General features: G+C 41.6%; 1 protein-coding gene across 1 annotated transcript in view; it reads left to right on the top strand.

Moving 5' to 3' along the window:
* The first annotated feature begins 7,349 nt into the window (after window positions 1–7,349).
* The window catches only part of C4H1orf141 (chromosome 4 C1orf141 homolog), a 31,973-nt gene continuing 18,606 nt past the window's right edge, over window positions 7,350–20,716 (top strand). The window contains exons 1-3 of the mRNA XM_044001270.1: window positions 7,350–7,424; window positions 8,558–8,733; window positions 14,101–14,222. Coding sequence (XP_043857205.1) covers window positions 7,350–7,424; window positions 8,558–8,733; window positions 14,101–14,222 — 373 coding nt within the window. The remainder of the gene's footprint in view (window positions 7,425–8,557; window positions 8,734–14,100; window positions 14,223–20,716) is intronic.

The following is a 20,716-nucleotide window of genomic DNA, read 5'->3' on the forward strand; positions in this document are numbered from 1 at the left end:
AGGGAACATGATGCTCATTTAACAGGCTTCAGGAGGTTTCCCATCACATCCTGGTTATAAACCTTGGCAAGACATCAGACTTCTTTACTGCTCATAACAGGCCTACATATGGCTGCCCCCAGACCTGTGATTCATCAGCCCCCACCTCACTCCTTCTCTTCCTCTGACCTGGCTTCCTTGACCTCTCCTCTGGAGGCATTTCAATCTTTTGTTGTTTTTCTAATGTAATTTTATTTTTAGTTCCAAATTCCATCCCCTCTTCCCCTTGCCCCATTGAGAAGCAAAGAAAAACAAAACCCATTACAAATATGTATGGGCATAAAAACAAATTTCTATATTAATTAGGTTCCAGAAAGAAAAGAAAAATAGCAAGAAATAGAAGAAAATATGCCCCAACATCTATTCCAAGTCCATCAGTTCTCTATCTAGAGGGGGGACACAAGTTTCATGATGAATCCTTTGGAATTTTGGTGGATCATTGTGTGGGTCAGAGTTACCAAGTCTTTTGCAGTTGATTATCTTGACAACATTGTGATTATTATATAAATTGCTCTCTTGCTTTTGTTCACTTCACTTTGCATCAGTTCATACAAGTCTTCTCAGGTTTTTCTGAAACCAATCCCCTACATCATTTCTGAGAGTACAATACATTCCATTACATTTATGTAATATAACCTGTTCACCCATTCCCCAATTAATGGGCATCCCCCCAGTTTCCAATTCTTTGCTACCAAAAAAGTTGCTATAAATATTTTTGTATATGTGGGTCCTTTTTCTCTTTCTTTGATTTCTTTGAAATATAGACTAAGTAGTATTACTGAGTCAAAGAGTATGTACAGTTTAATAGCTTTTGGGGCACAGTTCCAAATTACTTCCCACAGTAGTCCATTGTAACACCTGCTTCCCCACATCCCCTCAAGCATTTATCATTTTCCTTTTGTCATGTTAGACACTCTGATGGGTATGAGGTGGTACCTGAGAGTTGTTTTAATTTGCATTTCTTGGGCAGCTGAGTGGCACAGTGGATAAAGCATTGGCCCTGGATTCGGGAGGACCTGAGCTCAAATCTGGCCTCAGACACTTGACACTTACTAGCTGTGTGACCCTGGACAAATCACTTAACCCTCATTGCCCCTCCAAACATTTTTTTTTTGCATTTCTTTATTAGTGATTTAAAACATTTTTATATGGCTATTGATTTCTTTGATTTCTTCCTCTGAAAATTTCCTATTAATATTCTTTTACCAATTGGGCAATGGCTTTTATTTTTGTAAATTTGACTCCATTTCCTATATATTTTAGAAATGAGACCTTTATCAGAGAAACTTGACATAAAATTTCCCCCCATTTTACCTGGCTCTGGACTTAGTTAGCCATTTATGGATTATTGAATTTTTTTAAGATAGAGTTATTGAAGCTTTCAGTTTCTTGTTATTTTAATCTGAACAACTTGATTTTTTAAAAAATATATATTAATCTATTTCATTACATGTGTCAGTTTTATTGACATATGGTTGGGCAAAATAGCTTCTATTAATTGCTTTTATTTCATCTTCATTGGTTATCCACCTTTCCATTTTTGATACTGATAATTTGATTTTCTTCTTTCTTTCAGCAAATCATTTATCTATTTTATTGTGCTTTTTTCCTAAGAAAAACTTTCAATTTTGTTTATCTCACCTTTGTTTTTTTAGGATTTTTATTTTGGTGTTTAATTTGGGGTTTTCAATTTGTTACTTTTTCTAATTTCTTTGGTTGCACACCCAATTCCCCATGGTACATCTTTGTCTGTATCCCATAAATTTTAGTATGTTGTCTCATCATTATAATTATCTTTAATAAAATGATTGTTTCTATGGTTTGTTCTTTGACCTACTCATTTTTATAATTAAGTTATTTAGTTTTTTATTAATTTTAATTTATTTTTCAAAGCCCTTGATCAAATATAATGTTTATTGTATTATGGTTAGAAAAAGATACATCTGCTTTTCTGCATTTGTTTGTGAGATTTTTATATCCTTATGCATGGTCAATTTTTGTGAAGCTGTGTCATGAACAGCTGAAAATAAATATACTCCTTTTTATTCCCATTCAATATTCTCCAGAAGTCGTATCTAACTATTCTAGAATTCTGTTCATCTCCTTAATTTCTTTCTTGTTTGTTTTATGGTTAGATTTATCTACTTCTAAGAGGGGTAAATTAAGATCCCTAACTATTAGTTTGACTATTTCCTCTTGTAACTCATTCAACTTTTCTTGGTGCATATATGTTTAATATTGATATTAATTTGTTCTCTATAGTACCTTTTAGTAAAATATAGTTTCCTTGTTTACGTCTTTTAATTAGGTCTGGTTTTGCTTTTCCTTTGAGAACATAATTGCCACCTTTGCCTTTTTTATTTCTTATTTCGGCTAAAGTATAATAGATTCTGCTCTAGCTCCTTATTTAAATTCAATATATGTATATTTCTGTTTCAAGTGTGCTTCTTGTAAACAACACATTGGTTTTCTAATAATTCTGATATTCTCTCCTGTTTTATGAGTGAGTTCATCCCATTCATGTTCACAATTATGATTGCTTTCTGTGTATTTTCCTCCATCCTATTATCTTATACTTATCCTTCTCTTTTTTGCCTGGTCCCCTCTTTAAGAATCTGTTTTGCTTTTGACCACTGCCACTCTTAATCAACTCTTTCTTTTATCCATTTCCCCTTCCCTCACTGCAATTTTTCTCTTAACCACTTTCTACCCTACTTTTCTGTTGGGTAAGATAGAATTCTATACCCAATTATGTATGTTAATTCTCTTTCCATAACTTCCTTGGATTCTGCTTTATTTTTTCATTTTCCCCCTTTATTTGTTTAAAATATTTTAAAACATTTTTTGCTCTTTCTTTAGCTTTTCTAGGAACTCTTTTTGGGTTTATGTTTGATCTGCATTTGTCTTTGAGCCTTTGCTTGTAGATGTTTTCATGTCATTGTCTTTTGTGTTTATGTCTTAAGCTTAGCTCTCACCACAGTAGCATTTTATAGTTTCTTTTTTGTTGTTTGCTCATCCTTCCAGCCTGTTTCTTGACTCTGGACTTAATGTTAGTGTCAGACTTTTCTCGCTTCTAGAGGAGATGTCTGGCCTGAGCTTTTGTCTTTTATATTCTTTTACTTTTTTCACAGATCAGTCAGGGGTGGGTATGCAATATTGATGCTTTCAAAGTGGTGGGGTCTAGGGAGAGATCTATTTACTGCTCTCTTTGTCTGAGTTCTGCAAGTTCTTGACCGAGATTTGCCTCTGTTGGTTTGTGTTTAGTTGATTTTTGGTAGGCTCTGACTGGACTCAGTCGGGGAGGTTCTATAGATTCAGAGAAACTTAACTGCTGGCTCCCTCTGGTCTTGGTCTGTTTTCCTGGGTTTACCACTGCAGGCTAATGTGCTGGGGTAAAGGTTAGAAATGAGTCCCTGTTCTGCTCCTGGGCTCAGCTAAGTTTCCAAAATTTGTTTTGTGCTTAGCTAGGGTCCCAACTTTGGTCGCAGCCACCCTTTTCTGTCCTGGATCTGTGACTCAGAACTGGGTAATGAGAGCTAATCCAAACTTTTTTTCCAACTTTTAAACATTTTTATTTAATGTTGTGAATTCCAAATTCTATCTTTCCTTCTCTCCTTTCCCTCTCCTCTCTCTGATATGGTAAGCTTTCAAATATAGGCTATCCATGTGAAATTATGTAAAACATGACCATATTAGTCATTTTGCTTAAGAAAACTTGAATAAAAAAGTGAAAGAAAGTGAGAAATAGCCTGCTTCAGTCTGTGCTCAATCAATATCAGTTCTTTCTCTGGAGGTGGATAGTATGCTTCATCATTAGTCCTTTGAGATTGTCTTGGATCATTGTATTGCTGAGAATAGTTAAATCTTTCACAGTTCTTCATCAAACAATATTGCTGTTCACTGTGCACAATGTTCTTCTGGTTCTGCTCACTTCACTATACATCAGTTCATACAAGTCTTTCCAGGTTTTTCTGACATTCTCCTGTAATATTCCATCACAATCATACACCACAAGTTGTTCACCTATTCCCCAATTGATGTACATCTCATCTCTTTGATTTAAAATTCTTAGTCACAACAAAAAGTGCTGCTGTAAATATTTTTGTACAAGTATGTCTTTTTCCCTTTTTTGGATAAATCAAATAGGGCAGGAGTTACTACTGTTTTCTAGCTGAGAAGCTTCAAGAGAACCTTATTCAAATGAAAAGACCCTGGAATTGTTCACGGATTATGGGGCAGCATCTAATATTGAAAGACCCTTGGCCTTGGAATCAAGACCACCTGGTATTGAGTCCTGCCTCTTCCTGCCCCCCCCCTTAATTAGCCATGTGATTGTATACAAGCTTGTCTGAGTGTCAGTTTTCTCTTATATTAAATGGGAATGATAATACCTGGTGGGAGAGGCAGCCTGGCCTAGAGGATGTAGGCTTAAAATCCCAAAGCCCTGGATTCAAGTCCCTCCTTTGACCCATACCGACTGCGTAACTTTCAACGGGTCATTTCACCTCTGTTTGCCTCAGTTTCCTCATCGGTATAATGGGGATAATAATAAGGATGATACCTCCCTCCCAGAGTTGCTGTGAAGATCAAAGGAGAATTGCATGGGAAGTGTTTTACAAACCCAGCAGTCGTGTTGGTAAATGTCGACTGTTGCTCTTCATCTCAGTCCGTGTCCGAAGTTCAAAGCCTATGCCACCAACAACGAGACTCAAAATAGAAAACCCAAGGAGGAGAGCCAGGAAAGGTGATGTCCACGCAGCAGACGGCCCTGGTTGGCTGAATCTGTTCTGGTTGCTTTTCTAAGGTCTACATTTGTATGTAAACGTCAGGGAAAGAAATGTATTTTTATGGAAATATGGAGGTTGGTTTGACAGGAGCTTAGACATGTGAAGAGAGCTGGTGACGGCATCGTCACGATCCATAGCAGCCATTTGCCAAATACCTACTATGCGCCAAGCACTGGGGATGCTTTTGTTGTCCAGTTGTGTCCAGTTATTCGTGACCTCATTTGGGGCTTTCTTGACAAAGAGGCTGGGGTAATCTGCCATTTTCCTTCTCCAGCTCATTTTACACAGGAGAAAACTGAGGCAAACAGGGTTAAGTGATTTGCCCAGGGTCACACAGCTAGAACGTGTCTGAGGCCAGATTTGATGAGCCTTTAGGAAGACAGGTCCAGCACTCTATGCCCTGTGGCGCCACCTAGTGGCTCATGCTGGAGGTGCAAAGAAAAGCAAAAACAAAGTGCCTGCCCTTGATCTAATGAAGTCAACTATATGCAGATAAGAGAGGGATGGGGAAGAAGTGGAATGAGTACAGAGAAATGTATGGGGTAGGGCCAATTGTGTGCTTTGGGAGGAGCACTATGGGAGGAGCTTACCAAAGTACACAGAGATAAGGGAATAGAAAAGAGATTGAAGTGATTTTGAGAGGGCAGGGGCTGAAAGAAATCTGGGCATTCTAAGGGTCTGGGGAGGGAGGATGGAGCATCCTCCCTCACCTGGGCTGAGGCATGGAGGAGCAAGATGGAGCGCCAGTGAGGAGGTGGGTTTGGCAGAGAGGAGAGTGTGAGAAATGACTGCTAAGGTAGCTTGGAGGTGCCTGCTCTGTGGTGAGCTTTAAATACCAAGCTGAAAGTCATGTTTTTTTTTTTTTTTATATATATCAGAGGAAAGCAGGGCCACTGAAGACTGGGGAAGAGGGGAGCGTGGCCAGATTTGTTCTTGAGGAAGATTATTTTGGCATGGGTTGAGGCTGCTCAATCGATAGAGCCCTGGACCTAGAGGCAGAAAGACCCAAGTGCAGATCTAAGCCTAGAAAAGGGACTTAGTCTCTTCCTCTGTAAAATGGGGATGATGATAGCACCCACCCCCCCCAGGGCTGTTGGGAGGATAAAATGAGATCTTTGTAGAGCACTTCGTCAGCCTCAGAGATCCATAGCGGATGTAGAGACTGAATGGGCGAGAGAAGATCCTGGAAATAGGGGCACCAGCTAGAAGGCTATTGACATAGGAGTGGCCAGAGATGACAAAGACCAGATCCAGGACAGAGGAGAGACGTCTGTCATGACAAATATTGAGCATCTCTTGGCTGGCAAGTTCCGACAGCTGATGTGTTACCAGGGGTGAGGGACAGTGAGCAGGCCAAGGACAACCCTGAGGTCACAACCCTGGGTAACCGGAAGGAATCGGAAAGTCTGAAGAAGTGCTGAGCCTTTAGGCTGAGCAGGGAGGAAAGAGCGAGTTCTGTTTTGGCCGTGAGTGTGAGATGGATGCCTTTTGGGTGGAGATGTCCTTCAAGAGTGGTGATGTGGGATTCGAATTTTCAGGAGAGATTTTAGGCTGATTTCTTGAGATTTTGGAGTCATCTACGTAGAGATGATAATTGAATCCATGGGAGGGGAGATGATATGGTATAAAAATAATAATAATGTGTTTACCTGATGTTTTTCATAGCACACAGGTAGAGAATTAGGCTCCTATCTCAGGCATTGACTAGCTGTCTAACCCTGGACGAATCAATTGACCTTCCTGAGTCTCAGTTTCTTTGTTCGGGGAGGGGGAGAGAGAGGGAGAGAGGGAGGGAGAGAGAGAGAGAGAGAGAGAGAGAGAGAGAGAGAGAGAGAGAGAGAGAGAGAGAGAGAGAGAGAGAGAGAGAGGTTGCATTTGATGACCTTCCAGCCCTAGATTCATAATTTGGATCAGCTGATGAGATCACTGAGGGAACAAATGAAGAGAAAGAAGGGCTAGAACAAAGTCTCTCCCCCCTTAGTGAGTGGGGGTGGATGGTGGTCCTACAAAGCAGGCTGAGGAGCAGTCATACAAGAACAAAGGCTACACGTGTTCAAGCTTACAAAGCCAAGAGCTATGGTGGAGGCCAATAGGCCAGATCATTGCCAGACTGCCTGGACACTCCCATTCATGCTGTGCCTCAAAAGGATGGAAACAGGTGAATTGCAAGCTGGACGATGGAGAGGTCACGTGGTGCACTGGAGAGAACGCTGACTTGTACAGAATCTGGGTCCAGATTTGAACTCTACCATTTCAAGAGAGCTTCAATCCACAGCTACCTGACCTCACTCCTCTGGTGTGACTTTCCTCATCTGTAAAAAGGCCTGATGGGACGTCTCAGCTTCCTTCCAACTCTAAATTGTTCTATCCTGTAATGAGGACCTTTGCCTTGAGCAAAGTGTTGGGGGAGAGGGAAGGGATGGAGAGTGATGGGGCAAAATTGACAGACTGATGTTGCTTTTGCTTTTTTTTTTCCCCTGAATTTTTCTGTTTTTCTTTCAGTTAAGAAATTATTGAGCAAAAATGACAGAAAGACTTTTAGAGAAGCTAACAGTCTTGGACGAATATTCAGAGAAGGTGATGGCTATGCGAACATTGGTGAGTACAAGGTCAAGGGTAAAATGAATTTAACGTGGAAGTTTTCTTCCCCTTTTATTTATTAATGGGGCTTCTCTGTGACTGGTACTGAAATCATATTAATTTGTAAGAATGCATAGCTTTGGGGGGCAGCTAGGTGGCGCAGTGGATAGAACACCGGCCCTGGATTCAGGAGGACCTGAGTTCAAATCCGGCCTCAGACACTTTACACTTGCTAGCTGTGTGACCCTGGGCAAGTCACTTAACCCCCATTGCCCCACCAAAAAAAAAAAAAAAGAATGCATAGCTTTGAAAGGTGGCCAGTGACAGGGATTGTGGTCAAAGTACTTACTCTGAAGTTAGAAGACCTGGGGTGAAATCCTGCCTCTGACACTTAATACCTTTGGTCAAGTCATTTTTGTTTCCCTGGATGCAAGGGGTTAAATTAGATGACCTCAGAGATCACTTACATCTCTAGATTTATAATTGGGTTACAAGTTGTCACCAATGTACCTGTGTATCTTTTAGACCCCAATTAAATTGAGTGGTATTTTACACAAATATTAATCCTTCTTTACGCAACATACAAAGCACTTGTGATTTCATTAGCCTGGGGAACTCCTGGTGTGAGGAATCCCTCTGCCAGTGCAGATCTTGACCCATCTGTGACTTAATAGATCTATCCAAGGGACCTTGAGGTTCTGAGTGGTGAGAAGTGACTCCAAGGTCAGCGCTCCCCTCACTCTACCACTGAACAGCCTCAGGATTGTACATCTGAACCCCAGAGGTCATCTGGTCCAACCCCCATATTGGAGAAAATTGAAGCCTAGAGAAGGGAAATACCTTGGCCAAGGTCACATGGGTCAAAAGCACCAGGGTGAGATTTGAACCCAAGGCCTTTGCCTTCAAATCCAGCTCTTTCTTCTGTCCACTTGGGCTGTGAGCCTTCCAATAGGATGGACACCCCCTGCGGGCAGGGCTTATTTTCTTTTTGTCTTTGTTTTCCCCAGTGCCTAGTCCAGTGCCTGGTACACAGTAGGTGCTCAATATAGAGGAACAGAACTGAAGCCTCACTTACTTATGCTTTCTGGTAACAAGAGATGACCATTCTCACAACTCCACTAAAGCCAGCGTTTGTTGCCCCTTTGTCACAGAAATGTCGGGTGCAAAATATCAGTGTGAAGAAGAGTCTGCAAATTCCCCTGATCTTTGACTTCCACACGGGCTTTGAAAAGCCCTGTCCTAAAGCCATTGCCTCCAAACTCAAAGAATCCTGCCAAAGGGAACAGGCTGTGGTAGAAGGTCAAAAGATGGACACCAAGTTAACCAGGTAGGTGGAAATCAGAATGACCCCTGACCTGACCCATGTTTTGGGTCACTGACGTGCCTCCAGAGATTCCCAAAGGATCATAGATTTAAAACTGGGTGGTGCCTTATAGACTATAGAATCCAGTCCCCTTATTTTTAATTAATCTTTTTTTTTTTCCGGGGCAATGAGGGTTAAGTGACTTGCCCAGGGTCATATAGTTAGTAAGTGTCAAGTGTCTGAGGTTAGATTTGAACTCAGGTTCTCCTGAATCCAGGGCCAGTGCTTTATACACTGTACCACCTAGCTGCCCCCAATCCCCTCATTTTACAGATGAGGCAACTGAGTCACAGAGAAATCAAATGATTCGCCTATGGTCACACAGCTAGTATAGGTCCGGGGACTCCTTGACTGTGAAGCTATCATTCCCCCCTCTCCCCATTTCACAGATGAGAAAACTGAGGCTCAGAGAACTGCCCAGTCACCCATTGAAGAGGTGTCAGAGGTGGGATTTGAAGCCGGGTCTTCCTGGCTCCAAGCCCAGCCCCCCTTTACCCCTTTTATCCACTGACAACATTACTTCTGAATACATGGCAACAACAGCTTTCGTATCATTCAATAAGCATGTTATTTATAAAGTTTAAGGTACCACCTTCCCCCACCCCAAAAACAACAAAGGAAAGAAAAAGACCATTTTGTTACCTTGGGTTACTCACTGAAAAAACAAGAGGGATGAACTAAATGGTTTCTCAGACTCCTTCCTGCTCTAAGCCCAGGGCCATTCTGCACAGGTGGAGAGAATCTCCACACCAGAAGTTCCTTACATGGATGTACTTGCAGGTCCAGACCAAAATAAAACAGATTTGCGAAGTGTTGCTAGTAATTAAAATCAACTTTAATAAACAGAGAATAAATTTCATGTAAAATTTGTCTTAAAATAATAACTAGGATATGTATGGTAATTTAAGGTTTACAAGGGCAGCTAGGTGGTACCATAGTGCACAGAGTGCCTGTCCTAGAGTCAAGAAGACTTCCTGAATTCTAGCCTCAGACACTAACTGTGTGACCCTGGGCAAGTCACTGTACTCTGTCTGCCTCAGTTTCCTCATCTGTAAAATGAGCTGGAGAAGGAAATGGCAAAACCTTCCAGAGTCTCTGCCAAGAAAACCCAAATAGGAAGAGTCAGACATGACCCAACAACAACAACAACAAAGAAGTTTACAAAGTGCTTTACACATGTTGTCTCATTTGATGATTATCTCCATCTTACAGATTCAGAAAACTGAGGCTGAGCATAGTCAAATGACTTACCCAAGGTCACATAGCTAGTACATATTTGAGGCAGAATTCAAATTCAAGTCTTCCTGACTCCAAGTTCAGCACTCTTTTAAAAAGCTGTCTCTTGAAAGAAAAAACAAGGCAAAAATTCCAGTACCAGGAAAATTATGAAGAAGGAATTCTACTCGTCCTTGGTTGCTTATGGTCTCTTAGATTAGATACCAATTTGTAGCAGCATAAAAATGAAGGTGCACGTGTTCCATTGCAAGATTTAAAGATGGGGGGAGTAGAGTTTTGTCTCCATCTTCCTCCTCTTCCTCCTCCTTTGGCTCTCACAAAGGGTTGTTTACTTTGAAGATACACAAGTAAAAGTACAAACATTTCCTCCCTACACCTTGTGGGCACACCCTCCCCTTCACCTCTTGCCTTGGTCTCTAGGGACAATGGGCTCACTCTTAGCTTGGTTCTTCCAAGTCCAGATGCTCTGGGCTGCTGGAGGCATCCTCATCTTGGGGACCACAGGGAGGGCTCCTGAGGGTAACTCTAAAAGGTGATTCCTTACTCCTCATGAACTTGTTGGAAACCTTGGCCTCTGGAGTGTTGGGTAGCATTGGGTCACCAAGAGTTTGGACCTTTGACACTCACAGGTTTGGAGTCTCCATCCCTTCACCAAACATAGAAAAGAATGAGTGGGAGGCAGAGAGCAGATGCCCATTTCCCAGAAGCCTACCTGCCTCAGAGAGGAGATAGCCCCCACCCCCAGCACTGGCTCTCCCTGGGCACCGTCAGGGAAGGGGTCAGACCACGAGAGAGCCACCCAGAGACACCACCTTTATGTTCCTAAGTCTCCCTTGTGGTTGGACAGTTTTCTACAGAACTCCTTTGTGAAAAGGAGTCATCCCCCATTTGACAGAACAATGCCCATTTCCAAGCAGGCAGGCATGGCCTAGTGAGCACAGAGGTGCAGAGCTGAGGCCAGAGGCCACGGGGTCCAGCCACACCAGAGGTGGAGGGTGTGAGGCCAAAGGCCAAGGTCACTGGTGAGAGGTTTGAGCTGGGTCAGGCAGAGAGAGGAGCAGAGTCCAGAAAGGCTGATGTGGATTAGGGATCAATCCAAACCCAAAGGAGGGAACAATGTATGACAAGTGCCTAGGAATACCCATGCATGGTTCCAGCCACCTCCCCCAGCCTGGGGGCTGAGGTGCCTATTCTCACTTTCTGCCATATGTTCTGGCCTGGGCACCCTCTGCCCATGCTAGCCTTGCTTCCGGCCAAAGAGTCTGACCCAAGTCTAGAGGAACTGCAAGGTTTTGTAAGCACGGGTGCTCTCCCAGCCCAACCCAGGGCCTCATCCCTATGCACCAGCAGCCTTTGAACATCCTTCTTCCCATGAGAGACCAGCAGGAAGGGAATCACTGGATTCCAGGCCAGGAGACCAAATGACAAACTCCTTCCACCTCTGGGTACAACTATGTGACTCAAGAAGCCAAACATGCCTGGGGCCTCAGCATCAGTACACACACACCTCGGAGGCTGAGGATGCTTCCCTGTGTTGTGGCCTGGAATACGTTAATTCACAGGCTCAGCTGAAAAGGGAACTGGAGGTCATCTAGTCCAGCCTGTACCTATATAGGAATCCCCTCAAAAACATCCCCAACAAGTGATCATGCAATCTGACTGGTTTAGACCTGTCTTGGGGCATTATCTACACTCTGCCACACCTGAGAATGACTTCTATAGCTAGTGGTATAGTGCCTAGCATGCTGGGCCTGCAGTCAGGAAAACCTGAGTTCTGAAACCCTTCCTAGCTGTGTGACCCTGGGCAAGTCACTTCACCTCTGTCTGTCTCACTTTTCTCAACTTGAGTTTAAAAAACAAACAAACCCAACTCCCCAATGCTGAATGGCTAAGCATGGCCAGGTGGGCAGTTGCTATGAAAGAGGGTTGGGAATGTTAGTCGATGGCCACTTAAAATGCCATCCATGTGTCCTGGCAGCCCAAAGGCCAACTGGGAGGGCCCACTTGTTGGCTCGGCTTTGCCCTGGTCTGACCACAGCAGTCATATTGCATTCTGTTCTTTGAAGTATGGAGCAATGCCCTTCAGGTTTAGGGAGATAAGCTGAAGAACGTGAAGCAGGGACATGCAAAAATGGGGTGCCTGAGTCTGTTAGAGCAACGGGGGTGTGTGACCTACAGGAGGGAAGACAATGGGAACCACTAGGGACGATCACCTGAAGAAGGAAAGAGATGTGTTCTGCTCAGACCCAAAGTAAAGGCCCCCATGGGCAGCTACCCAGTGAAGCCCATGGATGTCTTCTCAGAGTCAGGTTCTTCAAAGCATAAAATAAAATATCTAAGATCACAAAGGGAACCAATTATGTGGAAATATAGTTGCCAATTATTTTTTAAGCTCGCAGACACCCCCAGGTTAAGAACCCCAGCCCAAGAGGGTAAAATTAGAGGCAATGGGTAAAATGGAGAAGGGTATTTTTAGCTATCATGGAAACGTAGGGAAAATCAAAGAAGAATAAGAGGTCTGCTAGCGGTGGATAGGACAATGATAACACACATTAGAGAGAAGACAGGGCTGCTCGAGTCTTATTTCTTGGTTCTCTGACAAGGAGAGTGACATCTGCACTGGAGATAACTAAGGAAAAATCACTAATAAGATGTCAATACTCAAGATCAGTAAGGAGAGTAAAAGAGCACTGAGCTGCCCTGGATGAATCCAAGTCAAGATTGAATGGCTGATCCCAATGTTGGTGATCATCCCAGAGAACAGGAAAGTCCAAGATTGCAGAAGGACAAATATTTTCTCCATTTGCAAAACAGGGAAGAGAACAGAGTCTGCAAACTAAAGGTCAAGGAGCCGGACTCTGATTCCAGAGGACATTCTAGGAGACGTCATTAAGAAGATGGTTGGTGAATATCTCGAAAAGAGAAGTGGGGAATGCCCAGCAGCAGCCCAGCTTTATCCAGAACAGGAGGACCCTGATACCCTTTCTGGACAGGGACACTAAGCTAGGTGACAAAGAAAATGTTTTAGATCTCAGTTACCTGGGTTTTTAGCAAGCGAGAGGCAGCAAGCTGGCCCAGTGGCAAAAGTGCCGGACTTGGAATCAGGGAGACCTGAACTCAAATCCCACCTCAGGCCAGCCATTTAGCCTTTCTGGGCCTCATTAAAATAGGAATGATGATAGCACCCACCTCATAGGATGACTGTGAGTATCTAATGAGATAATATACTTTCAAATATACCAAAACTACACAAAATTTGCAAACCTTAAACCACTATAGAAATGTTAGCAATTATTATGAAAGGATCATGTTATTCTTGTGAAGGTGAATGTTGACTAGACAATAATACAGTTAGATGGGTTTAGAACTGGTTGAATGGGGGGCAGCTAGGTGGCACAGTGGATAAACCACAGTCCCTGGATTCAGGAGGACCTGAGTTCAAATTCGACCTCAGACACTTGACACTTACTAGCTGTGTGACCCTGGGCAAGGCACTTAACCCTCATTGCCCCACCCCAAAAAAATTTATCAAAGAACTGGCTGAATGATAGAACTCAAAGATTAGTCAATAATGATTCAATGTCAATGTGGTAAGGACCCCAGAGATGTGTGCTTGGTCCATGCTAACAAACGTTTTAATCAATGATTTGGGTGAAGACAAAGAAGGTATGTCCATAAGATTTGCTATGAGGGAAAGCTCTCCACACTGCATCATAGTTGGGATCCAAAAAAGGGGCTTAGCTTTCTTCTGCTTGACCCCAGAACCAGGACCAGTGAGTGGGAGATGCAGTTATTTTTGAAAACCTCACACACTGGAAGACACTACACCCCTCAGGAGACTGTGGGCTCCCTCTCTTGGAAGATCTTTATGCCAAGATGTAATGACTGTTTGCTCAAATTGCAGCTTGGATTCTGGATCAGGTAAAGGTTGGACAACATAGAAACTGGGGTTCCTTCCCATCCTGAGTTTCTGGAATCCCTTCAAGCTATTGGCTGAACATATGTTACTTCCTGAAAATTTCAACCCAGCCCATGAATAAATGCATCTTTAATAAATTGTCTCTAATTAATGAATTGTTTTTTCTTAATTTACAGTGGTTTAAACAAATGGAAGCCCAAACTCCTAACTTCTGGATTTTTGCCCAGAAAGCGTCTCTTTGGGAAGGCAAATGTAAGACCTTATTCTGTTCCCGGAAACCTGAAATATCACCCTTTAGGTAATTCCTTATGAAATGTAAAGTTTGCTCAGATTCTGGAGGTCGTATAGTGATTAGCCTCATGTCTCTAAAAAGATATTGAGAGGTTTGGGAGGCTCTCATCACTGAAGAACAATAAGATGAAACAGGCTAACAAGACATTCAAATAGGATTCTCTCTGACGTGCTTAACATTTTAATCAAAGATATAGATTGTTATTAATAATAATAATGTTAGTTAACAAATAGCTGATTAAGGTTTTAAAAATACTTTCTAGATCATCTCATTTGCTCCTTACAATAGCTCTATAAGCTAAGTCTATAGATATAATATCATCCCTATTTTATATTAGAGGAAACTGAGGCAGACAGAGGTTAAGTGCCATCACCCATGATCATAGAACTTGTAACTATCTGAGGTAAGAATTGAACCCACATCATCCTTATTAACAAGTTCATCTCTATTCACTGCACCAGCTCCTCCATAGAGTAGAGATCAAATCTGATCACGTTTGCAATTAACACAAAGTTTGGAGAAATGATTGTCATACTTTGGATAACAGTCAAGATCCCACTAGATCCAGAACCTTGGACTGGATGGGTTAAGATGAAATCTAACAGGGCAACATGGAAAGTCTTCCACTTGGGATACCCAACCCAATTTCACAAGATCAAGATGAGCTCACAAGTACATGGAAACTCCGGGGGTGGGGAGGACTATTCTTGCCTTTAGTTCTGTTTACAGGGTTTAGCACAGGACATGGCTTGTTGACTGGCTGACAGATGTGTCTGGAGAGCAGTTCCCTAGAAGAAGATCTGAGAGGTCTGATGGATTGAAAGCTCAGTATGAGACCTGAGGTGTTATGGAAGCTGAGATGTAAGATGGATGAATAGGACCAGTGTCCAGAACAAAGGAGGTGATGGTCTCCCCCACTCTCTGTGCCTCATGTTCCTTATCTGTAAAAAGAGATGGTTGGACTTAGTGACCTCTGATTTCACTTCTATCTCTGGATTTATTATCCCATCAACCATTGAGGTCTCTTTCAGTTCTGAGTTTCAGTGTTTCCACTAGTAGTCGTGAAAAAATAAATTCAAGACAAATCATGAGCATGGATGTTCAGTTAAAGGTGTGAAGCCAGTTTAAGAATGATGAAAAAAATGAACCAAGGTGCTAACACTTTAGGGATTGCCACCTCAAGAGTAAAACCTAACAGGGAGATGGGTTCCTCTCCAAGCCATTTTTGACCTTGTGCCAGAGGGCTGTGCCCTCCCTTCAGAAAACCATTATAGAAACATCTAGAATCTTCACACTCACAAGTTAGGGAATGATTCTTGACTTTCCAAAAGAATTAGCCAGAAGACATCTTTAAGTAATGCTACCTTAATACATTTCATATGGGATTCCTCTTTTACAAATGTTTCATTTATACACCTTTAAAGAACACACCTGCTGTGTGAAATAAGAGGGTCACCTGTTTTTATTTCATTCTCAGTATTTTGATGACTGTGGGTGAATAGCCATTCTTCCTTCCCTCCCTCCTTCCTTCCTTCCTTCCTTCCTTCCTTCCTTCCTTCCTTCCTTCCTTCCTTCCTTCCTTCCTTCCTTCCTTCCTTCCTTCCTTCCCTCCTTCCTTCCTTTCTCTCTCTCTCTCTCTCTCTCTCTCTCTCTCTCTCTCTCTCTCTCTCTCTCTCTCTCTCTCTCTCTCTCTCTCTCTGTCTATTTGTTTGTTTGTTTTGGGGTGAGGCAATGGGATTAAGTGACTTTCCCAGGGTCACACAGCTAGTAAGTGTCAAGCATTTGAGACTGGATTTGAACTCAGGTGGTCCTGACTCCAGAGCCAGTACTCTACCCACTGTACCAACTAGCTGTCCCTATAGCCATCAAGTTTCAGGTATTGTCAATATTTTGAATTCCATTTTAAATACCTTTCCTGAATGCCATTTCCCCTTTTAATTTAATTTCCTTTAATGTAGTTCAATTTTTATTACAATGGAGAAAGATTTCTTTTTCTCAATACCTTCCATTTTATAGTAGAAGGTAACGGAAAGTTATAATCATCCGACAAAAAAGCGCTTGAAAATCAAGCTTAGATGCCCCTTTGGGTTGTTGTGAGGCTCCAATGAGATGGAGCCAATGTGACACAATTCAGCATTCTTGAGAAATACAGGTTTCTAGGTGGAATATTTTGACCTTCATTTTTTTAAAAAAAAAATTGAGTTCCAAATTCTCTCCCTCCCTCTACTTCCCCCACTCATTGAGAAGGCAAGGAGTGTAATATCAGTTATACATGTGAAATCATGGAAAACATACTTCTATATTAACCATGTGACAAAAAAGCAAAAAAAAGTGAAAAAAATTATATTTCAATTTGCACTCAGAGTTCATCAGTTATCTCTTGGAGGTAGATAGCATTTTTCATTATGAGTTCCCTGAAATTGTCTTGTATTGCTGTATTGATCAGAGTAGCTAAGTCTTTCACAGGCGAGCATCCTTACAATATTGCTGTTACCATTTACACTGTTCTCCCAGTTCTGCTCATTTCACTTTGTATTACTTCATAAAACAAATCTTCCCAGGTATTTCTGAAACCCTCCCCTTTGTTATTTCTTATAGCACAATGGTATTACATCATAATCATATAGTACAACTTGTTCAACCATTCCTCAATTGATGGTCACCCCCTGAATTTCCACTTCTTTGACACTATAAAAGGAGCTGCTAGAAATATTTTTATACACATCAGTATTTTCCTTTCTCTTTGATCTCTCTGGGATACAGACCAACAGTGATATTGCTGGGTCAAAAAGTATATCCAGTTTTATAGCTCTTTGGCCATAGATCCATATTGTTCTCTAGAATGTTTGGACTAGTTCACAACTCATGTAGAATATTTTGGAATATCTAATTCAATTGTCTTGAGCTCCTAGTATGGATCATCTGATAGGCTTTAAAAATCATCTCAAATTCAGTTTGTTTCTTAACTAACAAGCCAATAGCAAACATTTAAAAAATAACATTTAAAAATGAAATAGGTAGCCAAGGAATAGAGAAACCAACAAAATTCCTGAAGAATTAAAGTTGAATCCCCCTCTTATCCCCATTAGGGATTTGGGATTAGGGAATTGATGAATAACAATCATCACCAGGACTCATGTTGAGGATTAATGTTGGGTTGGAGTGAAGGCCATGAAGAATGTCTTCCCACCAAAAATCACTTGAGGTAGGAATGGTTGGTGAAATATGAATTGCTGGGGGCAGCTAGGTGGTTCAGTGGATAAAGCACCAGCCCTGGATTCAGGAGGACCTGAGTTCAAATCCAGCCGTAGACACTTGACACTTACTAGCTGTGTGACCCTGGGCAAGTCACTCAACCCTCATTGCCCTCTCCCCCCCCCCCCCAAAAAAAGGCATAAGAAATCTGAATTGCCCAGTGTGGGGGAGGGCTGAGATAACTTGAGGTCTATCACTCAAGGAAACCAAAATGAGAAGGAAAGAAGTCAGAAAGTAAGCTATAGGGCCCTGACTATAAGAAAGAAAAAGGCTGATATCAGGAGGAAAAAAAACTCAAATAAAAACTTTGAGAATAAGCTGATAAACCAATAGAAAAGAATAACATAAGGGAATATGGCCTCCAAATCAAGTAAAAGAGTCCAGATATCTATGAATAAAGAAAGCATGGGGGCAGCTAGGTGGCCCTGGATTCAGGAGGACCTGAGTTCAAATCCGACCTCAGACACTTGACACTTAATAGCTATGTGACCCTGGACAAGTCACTTAACCCCAATTGCCTCACCAAAAAAAAAAGAAAAGAAAAGAAAGCATGGAACCACACCAGGATGTTACTGAATGGTTTAAAAGAGAAATAAAAATTGTGCAATTAGAATTTATGATCTAAACAGCAAAAATAATTGGTAGGTTGGAAAAATTTGAATACACAGGGACAAACAAGTGTCACCAAAGAAACAGAAGAGAACAACTGATAGGGAATGCAAACAAATACAAGGAAGTGAATTCAGGACAAACTGAATAAGGAGAAGCAAAAAGCAGTGATGTTAAGATAAAACTCCAAGCAAGCTAAACATGCCTTCAAAGAAAGGATGCTTAGAGACAATTTCAAAATGATGAGTCTCCTAGAAGAACGTGACAAGAAAATGCATGGAGTTAGGAGATGAACTTTAGTGTGCAAGGAATAACTCTACTTGGAGATAGCTATCATGTCCCCCTCCCCACCAGGTCCTGATTCTTCTCTTCTTCAAGGTAAACATTCCCAGTTCCTTCATGGCATCTTTATATGACACGAATGAAAGGTCCTTCCCTGTCCTGGTTGACTTCTCCTGTACGGCCTCAATGTCCTCCTTCAACTGCGTTGCCCAGAGCTGAGCACAATACACCAGTGTGGGGCTGGTGGAGACAAAAGACAGTGGGATTATCACCTCCTTATTCCTGGAGCGTGAGCCCCTCAATGCCACACAAGGTTTAGCTGCCATATATCTCGGGGCTGACTTGTATTGAACTTGAAATCTGTTCAAATGTCCAGGTCTTTTGCAGACAGACAACCATCCGACCATACAGATCTCCCTTATCTTCTACTATGGATGTCAAATTTTTTTATCTCAAGTATAGGACTTTATATTTATCTCTACTAGATTTCATGCTGTTCAGTTCAGTCCAAAACTCTAGCCTGTCAGAATCTTTTTAAATCCTATCTCTCTCATACGGTGTGTTAGTTATCCCTCCCAAGTTTGAATTATGGACCACTTTGATAAGCATGCCATCTGCACCTCTGTCCAAGTCATTAATAACAATGTGAAAAAGCACAGGACCAAGCATGAGTCCCTAGGGCACTCCAATGGAGAATGCCTGCCAAGAACACCATTAATGACTCCTCTTTGAACCCAGCCATTCAACCACTTCCAAATCCATCTAATTCTATTATTGTCTAGTTAGCAGCACAGGGCCAAGCACAGATCCCTGGAGGACTCCCCTGGGGACCTGGAGACACATTAGCATTGAACTGTTCATACCATTCAATGTTCAAAGGCCCTTTGAGTCTTCTTGCACCAGTCAGGTTCCATGCCTCCTACATCAATCACCCTGCTGTACAGGAACTCACCAATATGGGAAACGGAGTCCTGGGAAACATCTGCCAATGGACAATCCCTCTCTGGACCCAGGCATCATGGGAAATGCAGCCTTCCATTCACCATCCCCAGATGTCATGAATATAAAATATCTTAAAACCTTTAAAAACAGAATACAAATATCAGCTATTGTTGTTATTGTAATTACTATGGATCAATTCTGAAAAGCATGCAAGCAATACAAATTTGAGAAAAACTTTCATTACAACTTGAAAGGTTTAACTTAGTGTCAGTAGCTTTTAGAAATTATAATAGTGAGGGTTAACATAGTGCCTTAAGGTCTTTGAAGCTCTGTAAGTGAAGAGATTGATAGTAAATAAGTAACATTTAGTCCTAACTCTTCTTTTACCATTAGGAGAGAAACCGCAACTTTCAGAAGCACCCCCAAGGTGGAAGTCTGTTAAGCCTTTTCTTTATCCAAAATACAAGGACAAAGCTGAGGTAGGTTTCATTTCTAGATTTAGGATTTATCCCAATCAATGAAAGTACCATGTAGCTCTAGGAAACTGACACAGCCCAATGACAACCCAAGATTTAAAGAGGGCTCAGGATGGAGAGGGGAGAAAAAGGGAGAACTTAATATTAAAAATTTTTTAAAAGTTAATTTTTTCAATTACATGTAATAATTTTTACATTCATTTTTTAAAACTTTGAGTTCCAAATTCTCTTCTTCCCTTTCTCCCATCCCCCATCCTTGAGAAGGAAAGCAATTTGATACGGGTTATACATGTGTGGTTAGGCAAAACATATTTCCAAATTAGCCATGTTGCAAAAGAAAACACAGACCAAAAAAACAAAAAAAGCAAAAAAAACCCCAAAACACCCACCAACAACACACTATCCAAAAACAAACCCTAAACAAACAAGAAAAATAAAGTTTAAAAAAAAATGGTTGCTTCAATTTGCATTCAGACTCCATCAGTTCTTTCTCTGGAGGTAGATAGCATTTTTCATCATGGATCCTTTGGAATTGTCTTAGATCATTGTGTTGTTGAAAGTAGCTGTCATTCACAGTCGATCATACAATATTGCTGTTACTGTGTACAATGTTATCTTGGATCTGCTCACTTCTCTTTGCCTCAGTTCATATACATTTTCTCAGTTTTTTCTAAAGCCATGCTGCTCATCATTTCTTATAGCAAAATAATATTCCATTAGAATAATATACCACAACTCATTCAACCATTCATCAGGTGATGGGCATGGGCATCCCCTCCATGTCCAAAGCTTTGCCACCACAAAAAGAGCTGCTGTAAATATTTTTATACCTAGGGGTCTAGAAAAAGGGAAGAACTTTAAAATCACGTGATCTCCTTTGTTTAGACAGGACACATGATGCCATGGGTGAGAATATCCCATCCGGCTACATTATCA

The sequence above is a fragment of the Dromiciops gliroides genome, chromosome 4, assembly GCF_019393635.1.
Source record: "Dromiciops gliroides isolate mDroGli1 chromosome 4, mDroGli1.pri, whole genome shotgun sequence".
Taxonomy (NCBI): domain Eukaryota; kingdom Metazoa; phylum Chordata; class Mammalia; order Microbiotheria; family Microbiotheriidae; genus Dromiciops; species Dromiciops gliroides.